The following is a 21,265-nucleotide window of genomic DNA, read 5'->3' on the forward strand; positions in this document are numbered from 1 at the left end:
ATAGGCTAAAGACCTGCATAGACATTTCTCCAAAGAAAATATACAAATGGCCAAAAAATATGACAAGATGCACAGTATCACTAATCATCAGAGAATTGGAAACCAAAACCATGAGATATCACCTCACAATGCTTAGGATGGCTATTATTTTAAAAAATGGAAATAAGCATTGACAAGGATGTAGGGAAAGTGGAACCCTTGCGTACTGTCAGTGGGCTTGAAATGCTGCAGCTGCTGTGGAAAACAATATAGAGGTTCCTCAAAAAATTAAGTATAGAACCACCATATAATCCCGCAGTCCAAATTCTGTGTATTTATGCAAAACAATTGAAAACAGGATCTCAGAGAGATACATGAAGTCCTCATATAATGTCATCGATAAGTTCTTTGAAATGGCAACTTTAGGCAAAATGACATAAACTGTTGTTTCTCATCAACGTTATAACGAAACAGTGTTTTTCAGGACTTGGTGTACATCATTTTGCCTAAAGTTGCAGCTTCCAAGAACCTGTCAATGACTTTAAGTGAGAACTTAACTGTGCACTGTGTTGGTTGCAGCATTATTCCAGATAGCCAAGATGTGAAAGCAACCTAAATGCCCATTGACACATGAATGGATAAAGAAAATGGTGTGTATGTACATGTATAAAACATTGCATATATACAATGCAATATTATTCCACCTTAAAAAAAGAAGGAAGTGCTGTCATATACTATAACATAGATGAACATTAAATGCATTATGCTAAGTAAAATAAGACAATCACAAAACACAAATACTGCATGTTTGCATTTTTATGAGGTATCTAAAGTAGTCAAATTCATAGAATGAGAAAGTAGAATAGAGTTTGCTGGGGACTGGGGGAAGGGAAAATGGGGAGTTGTTCAGTGGGTGTAGAATTTCAGTCATGCAAGATGAAAAAGTTCTAGGGATCTGTTGTACAACAGTGTGCATATTGTTAGCACTACTATACTGGACACTTTTAAATTGTTGAAAGAATGAACATTTTTTTTTACTAAAATAGAAAAACTAAAAAGTACCAACTATCCTAATAGTTCATGGTGATATTGAACTCAAGAGAAGAGCATGATAATTCCATTTCCTTTGAACAACCTCTTTTTATGAGAAATTTTGTTGGAAATTTTAAGCTAACTGAAGTAAACGTGTACTTACAGTGAAGCTGTGTGGGTGGTAAGAGGACTGGGAATCGGTAGCCTCTCCACGATGCACTGAGTGGAGGGCAGAGCGTACCCACCCTGAATGTCATTCCCAAACCAGATTGTCCAGATATTTGGATGCCCTCCACAAGGAAGAGAGATGCTCATTACAGTATGTTGTCATTTCAGAGGCAACTGACAACTCTGAAAATTCTCTTCGTCCTTTCTCTTGTCCCCATACCTGAAGCCTGGGATTTCCACACCTTAATTTTGTTCCCTTGAAACATTTTTAAATAGCCTAGGAAATCTTTAACCATTTTAGGAGTACTGGTTGCCAGGACCCTTTCTGAGACCAAAGGAGAATGATTGGATTGATTCTGTGAAGCAGTCTGAGCATTCATATGCTGTGAGCATTCACTATGGCAGCCCGAAGTTTTGTATCTGGCCAGCGACCATTGTTTTGGGTAGTGAGCTTTCTGTTCTTTCCAGGCACTGCTAGGCAAGTGGGCTAATTTGGCTGGGCTGGTGGGCTAGCTTCCATGAGTGGAGCAGATGGAGTGAGGGCAGAGACATTAAGTGACTCCAGTATTTACTAACGAGATAAATATACAAGGCTAGGCTGGTAGATACATATTTTCCTACTTTGTACCCTTCTTGGTATCTTATTCAAGCCTATCAACTCTTTTTTGGTTTTTGGTTGAGGTTTTTTAATTTTGTTCTATTTTTGTTTTTGTCTTGGCAATGTGCTGGTTTGTTTCTTTAAAATTGTTGATTATAAACTATTTCAAATCTATAAAGAGGTATACAGATACAGTATACTCACCACCCAGCTTAACAAAGAGAACATTATGTGTGCACTTGAAGCCACTGAATATCTCTCTTGAATCACATCCCACACCATCTCCTGCATTTGTGTGCTGTCTGGAACTTAGTGTTCATCATTGCTAAGCAATTCTTTATACCTTTACCAGACAATATTTTATACCTCAACAACACAGAGTACTGTTTTACGTATTTTAAAGCTTTATATAAATGGTGTTATATTTTATATAGTCGTCTGCAACCTGCTTTTTCATTCAACCTGCCTGTTCACTTTTTAAACTTTACTTGGGATATTTCTTCCAGTCTTACTTAGCTATACTGTTGTCATCACCCGTGTGTAGCATTACTGTGTAATAGTGTTGGACCCTAAAATACAGCTAGAAATGGCTTATATTGAAGCATTTTATGTGTGTCAAATTAATGTGTAACTATAATATAGTGTGTAACTGTTAAACATATTTGTTTTATTTCAGGTTGTAATATAACTTATCTTCTCATGCTTTTTTCCTGCCCCTTCTCCCCAAATCATCAACAGTAGAAAAAGAAGAAGAAAACATGTCAGGACACAAATGGTAAGTAATTTTTCATCTTTATTAAATCGGGAAAGGTTAATGAAAATAGAAAGCATATAGCATATGCTCAATAAATGTTTATTGAATGGAAAAACAAGTGGTACACTAGCAGTAAGTATCATGTTAGCCCTCACCAATGCTGAGCCAAATTCAATATCCCTGTTAAATATGGTGTGAAAACCAAGTAAGAAAAAATATTGTAAATTCTTATCTAATGCGCATTCTCTAAAAAATTCACGTATGTATAACTTTTCTCTTGGGAATCTAATGATCGTTTTTCTTACCACCATTTTGTCTAATGTAATGATTTGATGCATTTTTATTAGTATCTTATTTATAATTTATAACTTTAGAGTTACAAGGGAATTTTATGTTAGGGCAGCTATAAAATAAAGAATGACTCTACAACCACACACTACTCACACTTATTATTTTATAGTCATGACTTCAACCATCCTGGACATTCAGGAGCCAGTCATTGTCAAAAGTAAATGATGCTAAATAAAGTAGATATGATAACCATAGGGCAATGTTACCACGGACATTTATGTGCCTCTAACGTATCTAAGCAGCATTGTAAACCTCTTATAAGGTCCAGAGCACTCCAAGCAGTGTTTCCAAATTCTTTTGAACCCATGACCCACCAAGCAAGTAGATCTTTGTGAACTTTTATTTTCTTTAACTGGTATCATGAAAAAAAATGTGTTACATATTTTTTTAATGCACAGTTAATTACAATCAATACAACTTTTTGTTTTTTTTTTTTTTTTTTTTTTTTTAAAAAAAAATCTCGCTGTGTCACTCAGGCTGGAGTGCAGTGGTGTGATCTCGACTCACTGCAACCTCCTCCTCTCAGGTTCAAGCAATTCTCCTGCCTCAGTCTCCCAAGTAGCTGGGATTACAGGTGTGCACTACCATGCCCGGCTAATTTTTGTTTGCTTTTTTGGTAGAAACAGAGTTTCACTATGTTGGCCAGGCTAGTCTCAAACTCCTGACCTCAAGTGATCCACCCACCTTGGCCTCCCAAAGTGCTGAGATTACAGACATGAGCCACTATGCCTGGCCAAAAATACACTTTTTAACCCCTCCCCTCTCTGTAGAGAAGCAACATACCCAAGTCCTCTATGATATCAAATGTCAGACTTCAAAATAATTTTTACATGTCTTAAAATGTAATAGCTTTTTTAAAGTAATTAATAAATGGTTAAAGGACTTAATTTCCCTGAGTAAAAGAGAAAAAAAAAGTCCCTAGAATCTCCAGCTGACAGTTCTCTAAGAGTTGTCAGACATTTTACACTTTTAGTTGTTCCAACTTGCCTCATTATGACAAAGGCTCGCTCCATCTTGGGACCCTCCTTGGTTGTCATATCCTGGCAGCAGGCTCAAAGAAGTATTAATAGTTACTCACCTAAGAGAGACTGGACAGCCCCAAGAAGTGGGTCCTTTCCCAAATCCTGTCTCCCACTTACTCCACAGCTTGCTGCTGAAATGGAGGGGCTGCAGAATACATTGAAATGAACACTGGACTGCGATGTGGAGGTCTGGATTTCACTCTCGTGTGACTTTGGCCAAGATTCTTAACCTTTTGAAATATAAGATTCCTCATTTGTTAAATGATAGTGGGTAAGGGGTGTTCACTAGATTTCTGAAGTCTCTTTTATTTTCCAAACAGGCTTTTTTCCCCCTGTTAATCCATGATCTTTGACAAAAAAGAAAAAAAGAATACAAAGAAGTCCATTCCACGTCCCACTCCTGAGAATCCCATTCCCCTGAAATAATCAGTCTTTGGAGTATATTCTTCCAGCCTTTTAATATGCATATTCTATAGAGAGATTATCTTTTATATAAGTGTTATATGTATTTCATCTTATTTTCCTTTCTGTGAGCTCATAATATGACTTCTAAACAATACAGAAAGATATAAAGTAGACCATGAAAGTCTCCCATAATCCTGCTTCTCTCTCCAAAGATAACCATTTGTAAGGATCAGAAATGCCTTCTGACTTTTTAAGAATAAATGTGCAAATCGAAAATTGTAAATTTAATTAACTTGTAAATGAAGGAAAGTATAAATCATCAGGTTTTGAGATACTGGTATTTTGATATAGTCATATAAACCAACTCATGTTTCAGCACAAGCCTGGTACATTTTGGGTAGTGATGAGAAGGGACAGAAGAAGGTACATCTCCACAGAGGAGAGTTGCCTGGGGGGCCAGGGAGGCCTTTGAGGCAGGAACTCGAGGTCGAAGAGGATGTGGATGAAGCAAGGGGAGGGGTGGAACTCCATCAGCAAACTTTCTAGCCATATTTGAGGTACTCAAATCACTTTTACATAATTCCATTTCATTTTTTAATTACTTTGATTTCTTTTCTCTTTTTTCTTTTCTTTTTTTTTCAGAGACAGGGTCTCACCCTGTTTCCCAGGCTTAAGTGTAGTGGTATGATTATGGCTTCCTGCAGCCTCAAACTCCTGGGTTTGAACAATCCACCCACTTCAGTCTCCTGAGTAGCTTTGTATCATAGGCATATGCCACTACGCCTGGCTAAATTTTTGTAGAAATGTGGTCTTACTATGTTGCCCAGGCTGGTCTCAAACTCCTGGCCTCAAGCAATCCTCCAGCCTGGGCCTCCCAAAATGCTAGAATAAATGCAGGAGCCCCTACATCTGGCCAGTTTCTAATTTCTTCACGTACTTTTTGATTTGGTCTTCACTATAATCCTCCTGAAAAATGGCTTTCCATCTACATTTTAAGCATTTATATTGAAGAGTTTAAAGTTTTTTGGGTTTTGTTTGTTTTTTCTTTTTGAGACAGAGTCTCGCTCTGTCGCCAGGCTGGAGTGTTGTGATCTCAGTTCACTGCAACCTCTGCCTACTGGATTCAAGTGATTATCCTGCCTCAGCCTCCCGAGTAGCTGGGACTACAGGTGCATACCACCACGCCCGGCTAATTTTTTGTATTTTTAGTAGAGACAGGGTTTCATCGTGCTAGCCAGGATGGACTCAATCTCCTGACCATTTAATGATCCATCAGCTTCAGCCTCCCAAAGTGCTGGGATTACAGGCATAAGCCACTGTGCCCGGCTAAAGATTTTACTATCAGAAGCCTGCAACCAATTTTAAATTCATTTTATTTTTATTGTATTGTGGTAAGAACAGTTACCATGAAGTCAATCCTCTTAAATTTTAGGTGCATAATACAATATTGTTAATAATAGGCACCATGGGGCTGGGTGTGGTGGCTCACGCCTGTAATCCCAGCACTTTGGGATGCTGAAGTGGGAGGATCATCTGAGGTCGGAAGTTCGAGACCAGCCTGGCCAACATGGTGAAACCCCATCTCTACTAAAAAAAATACAAAAATTAGCTGGGTATGGTGGCACATGCCTGTAATCCCAACTACTCAGGAGGCTGAGGCAGGAGAATTGCTTGAACCTGGAGGTGGAGGTTGCAGTGAGCCAAGATCATGCCATTGCACGCCAGCCTGGGCAACAAGAATGAAACTCCATCTCAAAAAAAAAAACAACAGTAGGCACCATGTCACACAGGAGATCTCTAGAGCTTATTCATCTTGCATAACTGAAGCTTTGTGCCCCTTGGACAGCAGTTTCTCATTTCCTCCTACCTCACAGCCACTGGTAACCGCCTTTCTACTCTCTGCCTCTGAGTCTATTTTCGAATCCTGCATAATAGATCTCAAGCATGCTGTTCTTCAGCCTCTTATCTCTGCTTTTCTGCCATCACCTCAATGTTGGTTGTAGTATTAGAATGGAGGGAGTGTGTTGGTGTCTAGCTTTATCTGTGATTCGCTGAGGTGACTTGGGCCAGTCACCCTGTCTGGCCTGACCTCACCTTCTCCACCTCTAAAAGGGGTGTGCCTAATCTGTTGATATCTACATTCTTTTCATGGGTTAGTTTCTTTATTTCCTGCAAAAGATTCTAAATTTCTCCACTCTGACTTTTAAGGTTTTGGAGTCAGAAAGAGTTAATTAACTTTCTTGGTGTAATACCCATAGAATAAATTGCTCGTATGTTTATCAAGGTTGTAAATGTAAATATATCACGGAAAGTCATGTTGAAATATATCATTTCACACTAAAATATCTTAACCTTTATGAAAGTTGTGAATAAAACAGCTCTTGAAATTTTTTTAGCAGTTATCCCTGGGACTTACAGGATCGATATCCTCAAGATAAATCAGTTGTAAATAAGATGCAACAGAAGTATTGGGAAACAAAGCAGGCCTTTATTAAAGCCACAGGGAAGAAGGAAGATGAACATGTTGTTGCCTCTGATGCAGACCTGGATGCCAAGCTAGAGGTGAGCTCTTTATTGCTGTCAGCCCCAACACGGCCGCCTTGCTAGGATCATGGTCCTAGAGTGTACTCACTGAGACAGAGCTAGGTGTGCTTTATGTTTGAAAATGAGGGGCCAGGCACTATGCCTCACACCTGTAATCCCAGCACTTTGGGAGGCCAAGATGGGTGGATCACGAGGTCAAGAGTTCGTGACCATCCTGGCCAACGTGGTGAAACCCTGTCTCTACTAAAAATACAAAAATTAGCTGGGCGTGGTGGTACGCACCTGTAGTCCCAGCTACTCAGGAGGCTGAGGCAGGAGAATCGCTTGAACCCAAGAGGCAGAGGTTGCAGTGAGCCAATATCGCACCACTGCACTCTAGCCTGGTGACAGAGTGAGATTCCATCTCAAAAAAAAAAAAAAGAAAAGAAAAGAAAAGAAAAGAAAAGAAAAGAGATAATGAGGAAAATCTAGGATTAGGTAAACTCAGTCCCAGCATATTTATTAAAAACTATAAAATCTCACATAACCACCATGCCTCAGTTACTTTGTATTTCAAGAACATAGTTGGAATGCATTGCCTGCAGTAAATTCTCAATAAATGTTTTTTTGAAAATTAACACAATCAAAGAGCGTCTGATAGTCATATCTGAGAAGTCAGATTTAGAACACTAGAATCTGGCAAATGTTAAAGTTTTTAAAAAAAGAACTTAAGTAAAATGTCATGGAAAGTAGAGTCTAATAAGTTTTGTATTGGACCCTGGAAAATCCTAGAATGAATTAACTAAGGAGCTATTTAGTTAGACTAGTTAACAATATAGTAAGCTGGATTTAGATATGGTTGATCTGGTATGTTAATATAAGAAGGCTGCCTAACTCCCTGTCTTGCTGGACATTTCTGCCAATGGTTTAGATTAAAATTTTGAAAGCATGCCCATCACTTCTGTAAATAACAGGGCACTGAGAGGAATAATATCTTAGATGGTCTGATAAGGATTCAGAATGAACTCAAACTTTAATATGTACACTAAGGTGAATGAACTGAACATTTAATGGGACTACAAAAACCCAAGATTTCGAAAAGCTTTCCAAGAGGGGTCAGGATGGTAGAAACCATAATTATTCTACATCAGAGAGGGTTAAAGGGAAATGTTAGTTGTCAATTACTTGGGAAGCTCTGTCATGTGAAAAGAGATAAGATTCGTTCTAAGCACATGAGGGTAGACCAGACCCAGGAAGAACTTTGTAATGTTAAGGCTGTCCCATGAGAACTGGGCTGCCTTTGAGGTTAGGACTCTCCTGTGAGATGGATCTGGGCTACTGTTCTACCTACTGTCTGCTGTAACTTTAGGAGAACTATACCCAGTTTCTCATATCCTCATTTTCTTAATGCATGGAATAGAGATATTAATACCTACTTATTACAGCTATTATCAAGATTAAATTAGATAACAGAGTGATGGCTAATGTTTATTAGTGTTTATAAACATTATACTATACATGTTTATAAACATAACTAAGGTTTATTTATAATGTTTAATGTTTATGAGTGTTTTATGTCCCAGGAACCATTCAGAGTGCTTTCCATATGGTATCTCTAGTACGTAGCAAAGCTCCTGACCCACTGGCCCTACCTCCTCATCCTGCATTTCCTCTCTCCCACATGCCTACACTTCCCTCACCCCTGTCCAGCCGTGGTGGCCTTGTCTCAGTTCTCAGTCCACAACCAGCCAAGTTCACACCTATCTGAGCCTTCGCTGGCTTCCACCCGGACACCATTTCCCCACATCTTCCCTTCTCGTAGTTCAGGTTTCTCCCTAAAGGTCATGCTGTTTCAGGTCACTGCCTGTCCACCCCTGCTCCCCACCCACCCCACCCCTGCTCACTGTCTAACACATGACCTTGTTTTATTTTATTCATAGTACTCATCTCATTGAATTATCTCAGGGGTTCATCTGTTTGCCCACCTTGCCGCCCCTGTGGAATCAAATTCCATGTTAGCTTAGTCACCACATATCCCCAGCCACACACAGAATACACATTCAATAATTACTAAAGGGTATGCGTTAGTGCAATTAATGTCTGTTCTCAGCCCTTTCCTTCTGCAATTGAAAATTTTTGAAGCTGGGCTTGACAAGGATGTTTTAATGGAGATTTCTCCAATGGTGAAAGTGGAACCAGAAAGCACCTGTTTTAATTTTTATATTCTAAGTACAGTGTAAATTATTATGTTATATATGCTTTTTATAGCTCATAGTTTTTTTAAGAACCTAGTAAATGCATGCATTATTCAAAAGATAATTTAATGTGTTAAATTACAAATATACTAAACATTATATGTAGGCTCTTTCAGTAGTATTTTGGCTGAACCAAGTGTTCTCGTACTTTTTTTTTTTTTTTTTTGAGACAAAGTCTTGCTGTGTCGCCCAGGCTGGAGTGCAGTGGCATGATCTCGGCTCACTGCAACCTCCACCTCCCAGGTTCGAGCGATTCTTCTGCCTCAGCCTTTTAAGTAGCTGGAATTGTAGGCACATGCCACCGGGCCTGCCTGACTTTTGTATTTTTAGTAGAGATGGAGTTTCACTATGTTGATCAGGCTGGTCTCAAACTCCTGACTTCGTGATCCACCTGCCTTGGCCTCCCAAAGTGCTGGGATTACAGGCATGAGCCACCACACCCAGCTGAACCAAGTATACTTTAATCAAAATAGCTGCTGTCCTAGGTATGTAGCATCCAGGGTACTTAGCTGTGACGAATAATTTAGTACATGATAGAGATTTCTGTTGCAGAAATGTTAATACTAATGTTGATGTTTGTAGCAAGGATAGATTCCATTCATGAAACATATGAAAATGATGTGCAAACCTCTTTGATGTGTTCATACCTTGAGTTGTCCATAGAAGGCTAACTTATAAACCAAGAAGTTTTATTCTTTGGGCACAGAAAACTTGTGCGCCAAGCTATAATAATGGTCAGATTCTATTGTAATCTGTTGGAAAGTTTATATAGAAATGTTGCTCTGAGTTCTAATATTTGTCCATGTTGCTTGCTAAGGAAGTCCCTTTTCAAAAGCAGCTCTTCAGTACAATAACAGAAAAAAGTAATCTCTGCTGACAGAAGTCTTCCTGCCAGAGTCACCCTGCCATTGCAGAGTGGACTGACTAGATGATGGAAATATTTTGTACCTTGCCTTGGGCATGATTACGTTAATATATATGATTGTCATAACTCACAAAACTGAACACTCCAGAGCTGTCCATTTTATTGCATTTAATTTACACCTCAATTATTAAAAAGTGAACAGTAACAACTCCTAAAAATACTTTTTGAACATCTTTGCCCCTTTATTCAGGAAATACTGTGTGTTAGTGTGTTTTGGTGCAGAATACTTCTGTAAAACAAAAGGGGCAGATTCAAACTGCTGATTTTCTATTTTGTTTTATGGTTCTGAAGGGCTTTATTTCTTTTCTTTTTTTATACTTTATGGCACTTTAGGTTCTGGGGTACATCTACAGAACATGCAGGATTGTTGCATAGGTACATACATGGCAATGTGGTTTGCTGCCTCTGTCCCCATCATATTTATCTGGCATTTCTCCCCATGTTGTCCCTCCCCAAATCCCCACCCCCAATTATCCCTCTGCTAGTAGTCCCCCCACCAACAGACCCCAGTGTGTGATGCTCCCCTCCCTGTGTCCATGTGTTCTTGTTGTTCAACACCTGCCTATGAGTGAGAACATACAATGTTTGATTTTCTGTTCCTGTGTCAGTTTGCTGAGAATGATGGTTTCCAGCCGTGTCCCTACAAAGGACATGAACTCATCGTTTTTTATGGCTGCATAGTATTCCATGGTGTATATGTGCCACATTTTCCTTGTCCAGGCTATCATCGATGGGTATTTGGGTTGGTTCCAGGTCTTTGCTATTGTAAACAGTGCCGCAATGAACATACATGTTCATGTGTCTTTAAAATAGAATAATTTATAATCCTTTGGATATATACCGAGTAAATTGCTGGGTCAAATGGAATTTCTATTTCTAGGTCCTTGAGGAATCACCACACTCTCTTCCAAATGGTTGAACTAATTTACACTCCCACCAACAGTGTAAAAGTGTTCCTATTTCTCCATATCCTCTCCAGCATCTGTTGTCTCCAGACTTTTTAATGATTGACATTCTAACTGGTGTGAAGTAGTATCTCAGTGTGGTTTTGATTTGCATTTCTCTAGTGACAAGTGATGATGAGCATTTTTTCGTATGTTTGTTGGCCTCATATATGTCTTCTTTAGAAAAGTGTCTGTTCATATCCATTGCCCACTTTTGGGTGGGTTTGTTTGTTTGTTTCTTATAAATCTGTTTTAGTTCTTTGTAGATTTTGGATATAAGTCCTTTGTCAGATGGGTAGGTTGCAAAAATTTTTGCCCATTCTTTTGGGTGGTTGCCAGTTCACTCTAATAGTTGTTTCTTTTGCTGTGCAGAAGCTCTGGAGTTTAATTAGATCCCATTTGTCCATTTTGGCTTTTGTTGCCAATGCTTTTGGTGTTTTAGTCATGAAGTCCCTGCCTATGCCTATGTCCTGGATGGTTTTACCTAGGTTTTCTTCTAGGGGTTTTATGGTGTTAGGTCTTATGTTTAAGTCTTTAATCCATCTGGAGTTAATTTTGGTGTAAGGTGTCAGGAAGGGGTCCAGTTTCTGCTTTCTGCACATGGTAACCAGTTTTCCCAACACCATTTATTAAACAGGGAATCCTTTCCCCATTGCTTGGTTTTATCAGGTTTGTCAAAGATCAGATGGTTGTAGATGTGCGGCGTTGCCTCTGAGGCCTCTGTTCTGTTCCATTGGTCTGTATCTCTGTTTTGGTACCAGTGCCATGCTGTTTTGATTACTGTAGCCTTGTAGTATAGTTTGAAGTCAGGTAGTGTGATGCCTCCATCTTTGTTCTTTTTGCTTGGAGTTGACTTAGCTATGCAGGCTCTCTTTTGGTTTCATATGAAGTTTAAGGTGGTTTTTTCCAGTTCTGTGAAGAAGGTCATCAGTAGCTTGATTGGGATAGTGTTGAATCTATAAATTACTTTGGGCAGTATGGCCATTTTCATGACATTGATTCTTCTTAATCATAAGCACGGAATGTTTTTCCATCTGTTTATGTCCTCTTATTTCCTTGAGCAGTGGTTTGTAGTTCTCCTTGAAGAGGTCCTTTACATCCTTTACTAGTTGTATTCCTAGGTATTTTGCTCTCTTTGTAGCAGTTGTGAATGGCAGTTCACTCTTGATTTGTCTCTCTTTAAGTCTGTTATTGGTTTATATGAATGCTTGTGATTTCTGCACATTGATTTTGTATCCTGAGACTTTGCTGAAGTTGCTTATCAGTTTCAGGAGATTTTGGGCTGAGACAATAGGGTCTTCTAAAATATGCAATCATGTCATCTGCAAATAGAGACAATTTGACTTCCTCCTTTCCTAATTGAATACCCTTTATTTCTTTTTCTTGCCTGATTGCTCTGGATAGAACTTCCAATACTGTATTGAATAGGAGTGGTGAGAGAGAGCATCCTTGTCTAGCGCCAGATTTCAAAGGGAACGCTTCCAGTTTTTGCCCATTCAGTATGATATTGGCTGTTGGTTTGTCCTAAATAGCTTTTATTATTTTGAGGTACGTTCCATCAATACCTAGTTTATTGAGAGTTTTTTAGCATAAAAGGCAGTTGAATTTTGTCAAAGGCCTTCTCTGCATCTATTGAGATAATTGTGTGGTTTTTGTCTTTGGTTCTGTTTATGTGCTGAATTACATTTATATACTTGCATATGTTGAACCAGCCTTGCATCCCCAGGATGAAGCCTGCTTGATCGTGATGGATAAGCTTTTTGATGTGCTGTTGCAGTTGATTTGATGTGCTGTTGCAGTTGGTTTGCCAATATTTTATTGAAGATTTTTGCATCTATGTTCATCATGGATATTGACCTGAAGTTTTCTATTCTTGTTGAGTCTCTGCCAGGTTTTGGTATCAGGATGATGTTGGTCTCATAAAATGATTTTGGAAGGATTCCCTCTTTTTGGATTTTTTGGAATAGCTTCAGAATGAGTGCTACTAGATCCTCAGTGTATGTCTGGTAGAATTTAGCAGTGAACCCATCTGGACTTGGGCTTTTTTTTGGTTGGTAGGCTATTAATTGCTGCCTCAACTTCAGCCCTTGTTATTGGCCTATTCAGGGTTTTGACCTCTTCCTAGCTTAGGCTTGGGAGGATACAAGTGTCCAGGAATTTATCCATTTCTTTCAGGTTTACTGGTTTATATGCATAGAATTGTTTGTAGTAATCTCTGATTGCAGTTTGTATTTCTATGGAATCTGTGGTGATATCTCCTTTATCATTTCTTATTGCATTTATTTGATTCTTCTCTCTTTTCTTTTTTATTAATCCAGCTAGTGGTCTATTTTGTTGATCTTTTCAAAAAATCAGCTCCTGGATTTATGTATTTTTGAAGAGTTTTTTTGTGTCTCTATTTCCTTCACTTCTGCTCTGATCTTAGTTATTTCTTGTCTTCTGCTAGGTTTTGAGTTTTTTCGATCTTGCTCCTCTAGCTCTTTCAATTCTGACAATATGGTGTCGATTTTAGATCTTCCCTTGCTTCTCATGTGGGCATTCATTGCTATAAATCTTCCTCTAGACACTGCTTTAAATGTGTCCCAGAGATTCTGGTATATTGTGTCTTTGTTCTCGTTGTTTTTGAAGAACATCTTTATTTCTGCCTTCATTTCATTGTTTATCCAGTCAACATTCAAGAGCCAGTTGTTCAGTTTCCATGAAGCTGTGTGGTTCTGAGTTAGTTTCTGAATTCTGAGTTATAACTTGATTGCATTGTGGTCTGAGAGACTGTTTGTTACGATTTCCATTCTTTTTCATTTGCTGAGGAATTATTTACTTCCAATTATGTGGTCAATTTTAGAGTAGGTGTGATGTGGTGCTGAGACGAATGTATATTCTGTGGATTTGGGGTGGAGAGTTCTGTAAAAGTCTGTTACGTTTGCTTGGTCCAGATCTGAGTTCAAGTCCTGGCTATTCTTGTTAATTTTATGTCTCACTGATCTGTCTGATATTGACAGTGGAATGTTAAAGTCTCCCATTATTATCATGTGGGAGTCTAACTCTCTTTGTAGGTCATTAAGAACTTGCTTTATGTTTCTGGGTGCTCCTGTATTGGTTGTGTATATATTTAGGATCGTTAGCTTTTCTTGTTGCATTGATCCTTTTACCATTAAGTAATGCCCTTCTTTGTCTGTTTTCATCTGTGTTGCTTTAAACCTTATTTTACCAGAGACTAGCATTGCAACTCCTGCTTTTTTTTTTTTTTTTCTCTCCGTTTGCTTGGTAAATCTTCCTCCATCCCTTTATTTTGAGCCTATGTGTATCCTTGCACATGAGATGGGTTTCCTTGATGCAGCACACTGATGGGTCTTGACTTTTTATCCAATTTGCCAGTCTGTGTCTTTTGATTGGGACATTTAGCCCATTTACATTTAAGGTTAATATTGTTATGTGTGAAGTTTATGCTGCCAATTTGATGCTAGCTGGTTGTTTTGCCCTTTAGTTGATGCAGTTTCTTCATTGTGTCAATGTCTTTCCCATTTGGTATGTTTTTGGAGTTGCTAGTACTGGTTGTTCCTTTCTATATTTAGAGCTTCTTTCAGGAGCTCTTGTAAGGCAGGCCTGGTGGTGATGAAACCTCTGAGCAATTACTTGTTCATAAAGGATTTTCTTTCTCCTTTGCTTGTGAAGCTTAGTTTGGCTGGATATGAAATTCTAGGTTGAAAGTTCTTTTCTTTAAGGATGTTGAATATTGGCCCCCACTCTCTTCTGGCTTGTGGGGTTTCTCCCAAGAGATCTGCTGTGAGTCTGATGGGCTTCCCTTTGTGGGTAACCCAACCTTTCTGTCTGCCCTTAGCTTTTTTTTCTTCATTTCAAACCAGGTTAATCGGACAACTATGTGCCTTGGGGTTGCTCTTCTTGAGGAATATCTTTGTGGTGTTCTCTGTGTTTCTTGGATTTGATTGTTGACCTGCCTTGCTAGGTTGGGGAAGTCCTCCTGGATAATATCCTGAAGAGTGTTTTCCAGCTTGGATTCATTCTCTCTGTCACATTCAGGTACACCTATCAAACGTAGATTAAGTCTTTTCACATAATCCCATATTTCTTGGAGGCTTTGTTCATTTCTTTTTATGCTTTTTTCTCTAATCTTGCCTTCTCATTTTATTTCATTGAGTTGATCTTAAATCTCTGATTTCCTTTCTTCTGCTTGGTTGATTCGGCTATTAAAACTTGTATATGCTTCGCAAAGTTCTCGTGTTGTGTTTTTCAGCTCCATCAGGTCATTTATATTCTTCTCTATGCTGTTTATTCTCATTAGCATTTCATCAAACCCTTTTTCAAGGCTCTTAGTTTGTTTGCATTGGGTTAGAACATGTTCTTTTAGCTCAGAGAATTTTGTTATTACCCGCTTTCTGAAGCCTGTTTCTGTCAATTCATCAGACTCATTCTCCATCCAGCCTTGTTCCCTTGCTCTTGAGGAGTTGTGATCCCTTGTAGGAGGAGAGGCCTTCTGGTTTTGGGTGTTTTCATCCTTTTTGTGCTGGTTTCTTCCCATCTTTGTGGATTTATCTACCTGTGATCTTTGTAGTTGGTGACTTTCGGATGGGGGTCTCTGAGTGGATGTCCTTTTGGTTGCTGATGAAATTATTTCTTTCTGTTTCTTAGTTTTCCTTCTAACAGTCAGGCCCCTCTGCTGTAGGACTGCTGGAGGTCCACTCCAGACCCTGCTTGCCTGGGGATCACCTGCAGTGGCTGCAGAACAGTAGGGGTTGCTGCCAGTTTCCTCTGTTATCTTTGTCCCAGAAGGATACTCATCAGATGTCAGCCTGAGCTCTCTTTATGAGGTGTCTCTTTGGATATACGGGGATTGGGGAGCTGCTTGAGGAAACAGTCTGTCCCTTATAGGAGCTCAAGTGCTGAGCTGTGAGCTCTGTTGTTCCGTTCGGAGCTGTTGGGCAGGTACGTTTAAGTCTGCTGCAGCAGAACTCATAACCACCTTTTTTTTCCCAGGTGCTCTGTCCTGGGAAGGTGAGGCTTTATTTATAAGTTCTTGACGTGCTGCTGCCTTTTTTTAGAGATGCCCTGCCCAGCAAGGAGGTAGCCTAGTCATGGTCTGCTAGCAGAGGCATTGCTGAGCTGCTGTGGACTTTTCCCAGCTGTTATGTGAACTTCCTTGCCGTTTTGTTTATAGGGGTATTGTTAGAACTGCCTCAGTAATGGCGGTATACCTCAGTAATGGCGGACTACTGAGGCAGTGGTGGACTGCCTCGGTAATGGCGGATGCCCTTCCCACCACAGAGCTGGATCATCCTGGGTCCAGCTGTGCTTGCTGTGAAACTCTCAATCCAGAGCGTTTCAGATTGCTGGTCTTTGTGGGGGTGGGACCCGTCGAGCCAGATCACCTGACTCCCTGTTTCAGCCCCTTTTTTTTCAGTTGAATAGGCGACTCTGTCTCCCAGGCGTTCCAGGCACCAGTTGAAACAGCCATCCAGATTTGTGTGAGTTTTTGTGCAGAGACCCACTGTGCCAGCTGAAACAGCCATGCTGGAGACTCGTGGTGCTTTTCTGCTCAGTAATCTCCTCGTCTGTGGGCAGTAAAAACTCATTTGGACATGCAGTGATCACTTACCCTCTGCATTCTCGCTGGGAACTGCACTCCAGAGCTCTTCCTATTCAGCCCTCTTGGATCCCTCTCCCCCTTTATTTCTTTTCTAAACAGGTGGAGGATGCAGTTTAATGAAATGAGAATTAGCAAGTTTATATTCTTTATAACCAAGTTTTGTGACATTAAGCATTCCTAGAAATAGTTTTAATCTTTTCAGTATATATGCATGAATCTGTTTTTATTAATTTGGTCATATTATAATGAAACAGATCATCTGTGTTCACTCAAATGTAGAAGTGCTTTATGATACCAGTACCTAATTTCTGTACCACCTAGTGAGCTAGGAGAGAGAAAGAGGGAAACCCCTTCCCTGCCTTAGTGAGTGGCTCTACAGAGGCAGGATGTTTGTCTGCCAGATTTTCTCATTGATACTAGATCTAGTCTCTAAGTTAGTGGGCAAAGGGTAGAGAAAGTGGGAAGTCTGTTCTTTTCCTCAAACAAAGGCGGGAACCACCATGAGTTAAAATCAAGTTAGAGTCGTCTTAGCACAGCCCCATCTGCCTCTCCCCCAGTTTTGTCTAGTATGGTCAGAGCATGGCATTATATTTTCTCTCTGTATCTTTTATGCAATTGTTGGGAAAATAAGGAGTGATAGAGACTGTTTGCTCAATATCATTTTATCAGATGTTCTCTAAATGTTCAGGGCATCCAGCTGATTGATTTTGTTTGCTTTATCCAGTTGTTTAAGCATGCAATATATTACATTAGGATCACAAAATAAGTTAACATCATCTTTTAAATATGCTTAATTGACAGATCTTCCATTTAAAAAAAGACAGCAAGTAGTGAAAATAATAAATTAGATTATGAATATTGGGTCTCTGGTTTACCAAGTCCTCTAGGCCCTTCACTTAGGATTTCTGTTTTTTAGCTATTATTTCAGTAGTCTGGAGGAAATAACTGTTCTGCGGATCTTAATTTAGATTACAGAGATGATGAATTCCAACAAATATAATAGAATATCTTTAAAGGCTTTGGTCACAGTTTCTATACAGTACACCACATAACACTAAGCACACTTAGATATGTGACCTTGTTTTTGGCAAATTGAGCACTCTGGTTTTGTTCAATGTAATTATTTTTTATCTCACCACTGTCTGTTTTATTTTGCATTTTGTTTGTATTTTTGTTACAGCTATTTCACTCAATTCAGAGAACCTGTCTGGACTTATCGAAAGCAATTGTACTCTATCAAAAGAGGATATGTTGTAAGTATGACATCAGTATGAATATTGATCAGATAGACAGTAAGAGATAGCAGGGTATTTTGTCTTAATATATCATTAATATGTTTAAGAAACTAAGGGTGTTTGTCCCTGTCTTTAGGCAGTTGGGAAGAGAATCTCTAATAATTTTACCAATAATATACATAGCTTGTTTATCTTACAAAGCAAGTGTCATATTAGGATAATTCTGTATTGGATCTCCCATGGATATAGCCGTTTATTTTCCCAATTATAAAAGAGTTTTCTCTGCATCTTGGGCTTTTTAATTTCAGTGGTTTTTTTATGTGATTATCTTCACTCTCTTATATACAGTTATGTTCCTTTTAAGATGACAAACTGAGACAGAAGGCACATAGAGTTAATTTTTTTGGTGATATTTTGTTGACAGCATTTCTTTATGAATGTTTTTTGCATTGGATATTAGGTTTCTACAGAACAATATTTTTATATAATCACCTTGTCTTAAAAGCATTAACAACAAAATTATCTCTGAAATACTAAATGTCAATTATGTGTTAGTACATGTTTTAAGTCTCCATTTGTAGGTCATTTTAATTATGTAATCTCTATATTTTTGAGACTAGACTATGGGAATTCTTTCTGTTGCTGACTGCTACCAAACCCCTTTTCAGTAATCACAAATTAATAATTGTCCATTTTTCTACATCAGTAATATTTTATTAAGACAATCATTTTGGTAGGCTGGGTGCAGTGGCTCACATCTGTAATCCCAGCATTTTATAAGGCCGAGGCAGGAGGATCACTTGAAGCCAGGAGTTTGAGACCAGCCTAGGCAACAAAGTAAGACCCCATCTCTAAAAAAAAATAAAAATACCTAAAAATTAGCTGGGCATGGTGGCATGTGCGTGTAGTCCCAGTTACTCGGGAGGCTGAGGCAGGAGGATCACAGTGACCTATAATGAGCCATTGTACTCCAGCCTGGGCGACAGAAGGTTACTGTCTCTTAAAAAAAAAAAGAAGAAAGAAAGAAAAAAAAAATCAACTACTTTGGGAAAGTTCAAAATCATTGTACATTGAGGGACAGTATTTTATAAATTATCTATGTCACTCTATCCTAAGTGTTTGAGCTAACAGTTCTCCAGAGCTCCAATTCCAGGTCTTAATCTATGAGAAAATTAAGACACATGACTGCCATGCCCCCATTTATGATGGAAATCACATCTAGTCAGTCCCAAATGCTGGGTTTTTGCCCCTAAATAGCTCTCAGATTCCCCTTCCTCTCTCTGTCTTCTCTGCCACTACCTCGGTTCAGGCCACCACCATTACACTCTCACTTGATTTACTAAATCAGCCTCCTCACTGATCTTGCCTACACCCCTGCTTTCTCTCGCCCATTGTCTGCACTGCCATCAATCAAAGTAGACTTTTAAACCCGACAAGATTCTTCCTTGGCTTAAAACTTGTGTTCTGGGAACAATTGGTCAGACTCCTTCTAACTATACCCACTGTCCCCCAGTACTCACCATAAAATGAATCATTTTCTTTCTTATGGTAGAAAACAAAATAGTTTAGAAAATTCTAACTTTAATTTTTTAAGTATGTCACAGGAAGTTGGTGTATCTGCTTTTTATTAAGCAATACATATTTTAACAAAGAAAAAAGATTCTTGCCTATTTCCTGTAAACAGTGATTCTCTAAATAGAAGTTGTACTTTCCACCTATGTTAATGTTTCTAAAAGAATATAGAGAAAAAATTTCCTCCTAAACCACCTCAGATTAGTTAATAGAATTATAATTGAACACCATCAGGGCTCATAATTGTCTTGCAATATAAAGGGTTAGAATAATGTCCCCTTCCTTGAAGCAGTCACCTGGTTGTGCCGGCAGAGCTGGCTGTGGATGGTGGGTAAGCCCTTTTATCTACCCGCTAAGCTCATATGAGCCATGCCATCTCAGTGGAGATGAGAAGGAGGAGTTCTGCCCTGCTTGGACCTGAAAGAGATCCCAACTTTAAGGAAGACCAAAAATAGTGTGGTTAATTTGAGAGTGTTGCCATGTAGCTGTCAAAGAAAAAAAAAAAAGAGGAAAATCTCTGAACTAATATGGAGTGACTTTAAGGATATGCTTTTAAGTGAAAGAAGCAAAACATAAAAGGGTATCTATAGTATACTATCCATGCAAGCAGGAAGGTGATATAGAATATAAATGTAAAAAAAAGATAATGCATATATATATAGTGTGTGTGTGTGTGTATTACCATTATTATGTTATATTACATTTTACCATCTATATCTATATCTATATCTACATCTATATCTATATTGAGAGAGTGAGCCTGCTCATTGTGCAAAGGAAATTCAGGAAGCATAAACCAGAAATGAAAGAGATTGGATACCAGTGGTGGGTGGGGATAGGGGAAGGGTTGGAAAGGAGGGAATGAGAATGGAGGAGCAAAGGTGAGGAGGGAGCTACACCTTCCTGAGATACCTTCCCGTAGCTTTGATTCCTAAAACCATAGTAAAGTTTCATATACTCAAAAAATACTTAAACCTAGCCAGATGTGGGAAAATCTAAAATGAAATACAAACAGTAACAAATGAACTTAATTGCATTATAAATAAATAACATTGTCACAATGACCAGAGTTTAGAAAAAGAACTAACCTCAGTAGTTTTGGAACATAATTATTTTTGACTGGACACTGAGGCTAAACACAAAAAGAATTATACATGGAAACCGTATTCTCATTGGGAAATTTGTTTCTTAGAGAAGTGTGAGTTAGCAGTGCTGAAACTACATTATGCAAATATTGAAGTTGAACAGATAAGTAAAGATATTGTAGATGATGAGAGCCAGGTTTCTCACTCTCTACATTAGAAATAAGTTGCGGAAAAAGAAAGGGAGAAGCTAAAAGGAACACTATGGTTTTGCACTGGCATCAAAGGTGCCACTATGAAGTCATTGTTTTTAATATCTATACAGATAGCTATACACAGAAACAAATGCAGATGAGCGTGTATGCATGGGTTACTGTACATTCGTATATTTCCTGTTTCTGTGAGCTGACATAACCTAGAAGCACTAACACTCCATAACAGTGAACTCATCTGGCACCCAGATCTTGCTTTCTAAATACCTTTTCCCAATAAAAGAAATGCTCCTTGGAGAAGTGGTTGATTCTAGGATTGGAGCAGGGAAAATTCAAGATGCACCTGTGTTATTTGTAACACTAGAACATAAGGAAGTGCTTGAAAAAGGATGTGTCGAAAGGACACAGGAGCAAACCTGTGATCAAAGCTGGCACAATTTGAGCAACAAATTAAATAATGGTAATATTAAATTATAACCCATAGAATAAAATTAATTTCTCTTAAGTCTCTATGAAGAGAGAGTGATAAATGGTGGAGAAGAGACAGCTTTTACTTATAAAATAAATTCAGTTAATTAATAGAAAGAATGAGAGAACTACAAAATC

The 21,265-nt window shown here is 38.7% G+C and overlaps 1 protein-coding gene across 26 annotated transcripts in view; it reads left to right on the forward strand.

The window, feature by feature from the left end:
* Window positions 1-21,265, forward strand: part of ICA1 (islet cell autoantigen 1) — a 157,548-nt gene that overhangs the window by 19,033 nt on the left and 117,250 nt on the right. For 9 of the 26 annotated variants that reach the window (XM_032287111.1, XM_032287109.1, XM_032287103.1 and 6 more), the window contains 3 exons: window positions 2,516-2,552; window positions 6,706-6,871; window positions 17,739-17,811. In XM_032287111.1, the coding sequence (XP_032143002.1) occupies window positions 2,536-2,552; window positions 6,706-6,871; window positions 17,739-17,811 (256 nt within the window). In that variant the 5' untranslated portion in view covers window positions 2,516-2,535. Of the gene's footprint in view, window positions 1-2,453; window positions 2,553-6,705; window positions 6,872-17,738; window positions 17,812-21,265 lie in introns of those variants that run through there. The other 17 variants (XM_032287107.1, XM_032287118.1, XM_032287104.1 and 14 more) reach the window with 4 other exon arrangements.

Source organism: Sapajus apella, unplaced genomic scaffold, assembly GCF_009761245.1.
Source record: "Sapajus apella isolate SASKATOON/1434 unplaced genomic scaffold, GSC_monkey_1.0 scaffold19, whole genome shotgun sequence".
NCBI classification, from domain to species: domain Eukaryota; kingdom Metazoa; phylum Chordata; class Mammalia; order Primates; family Cebidae; genus Sapajus; species Sapajus apella.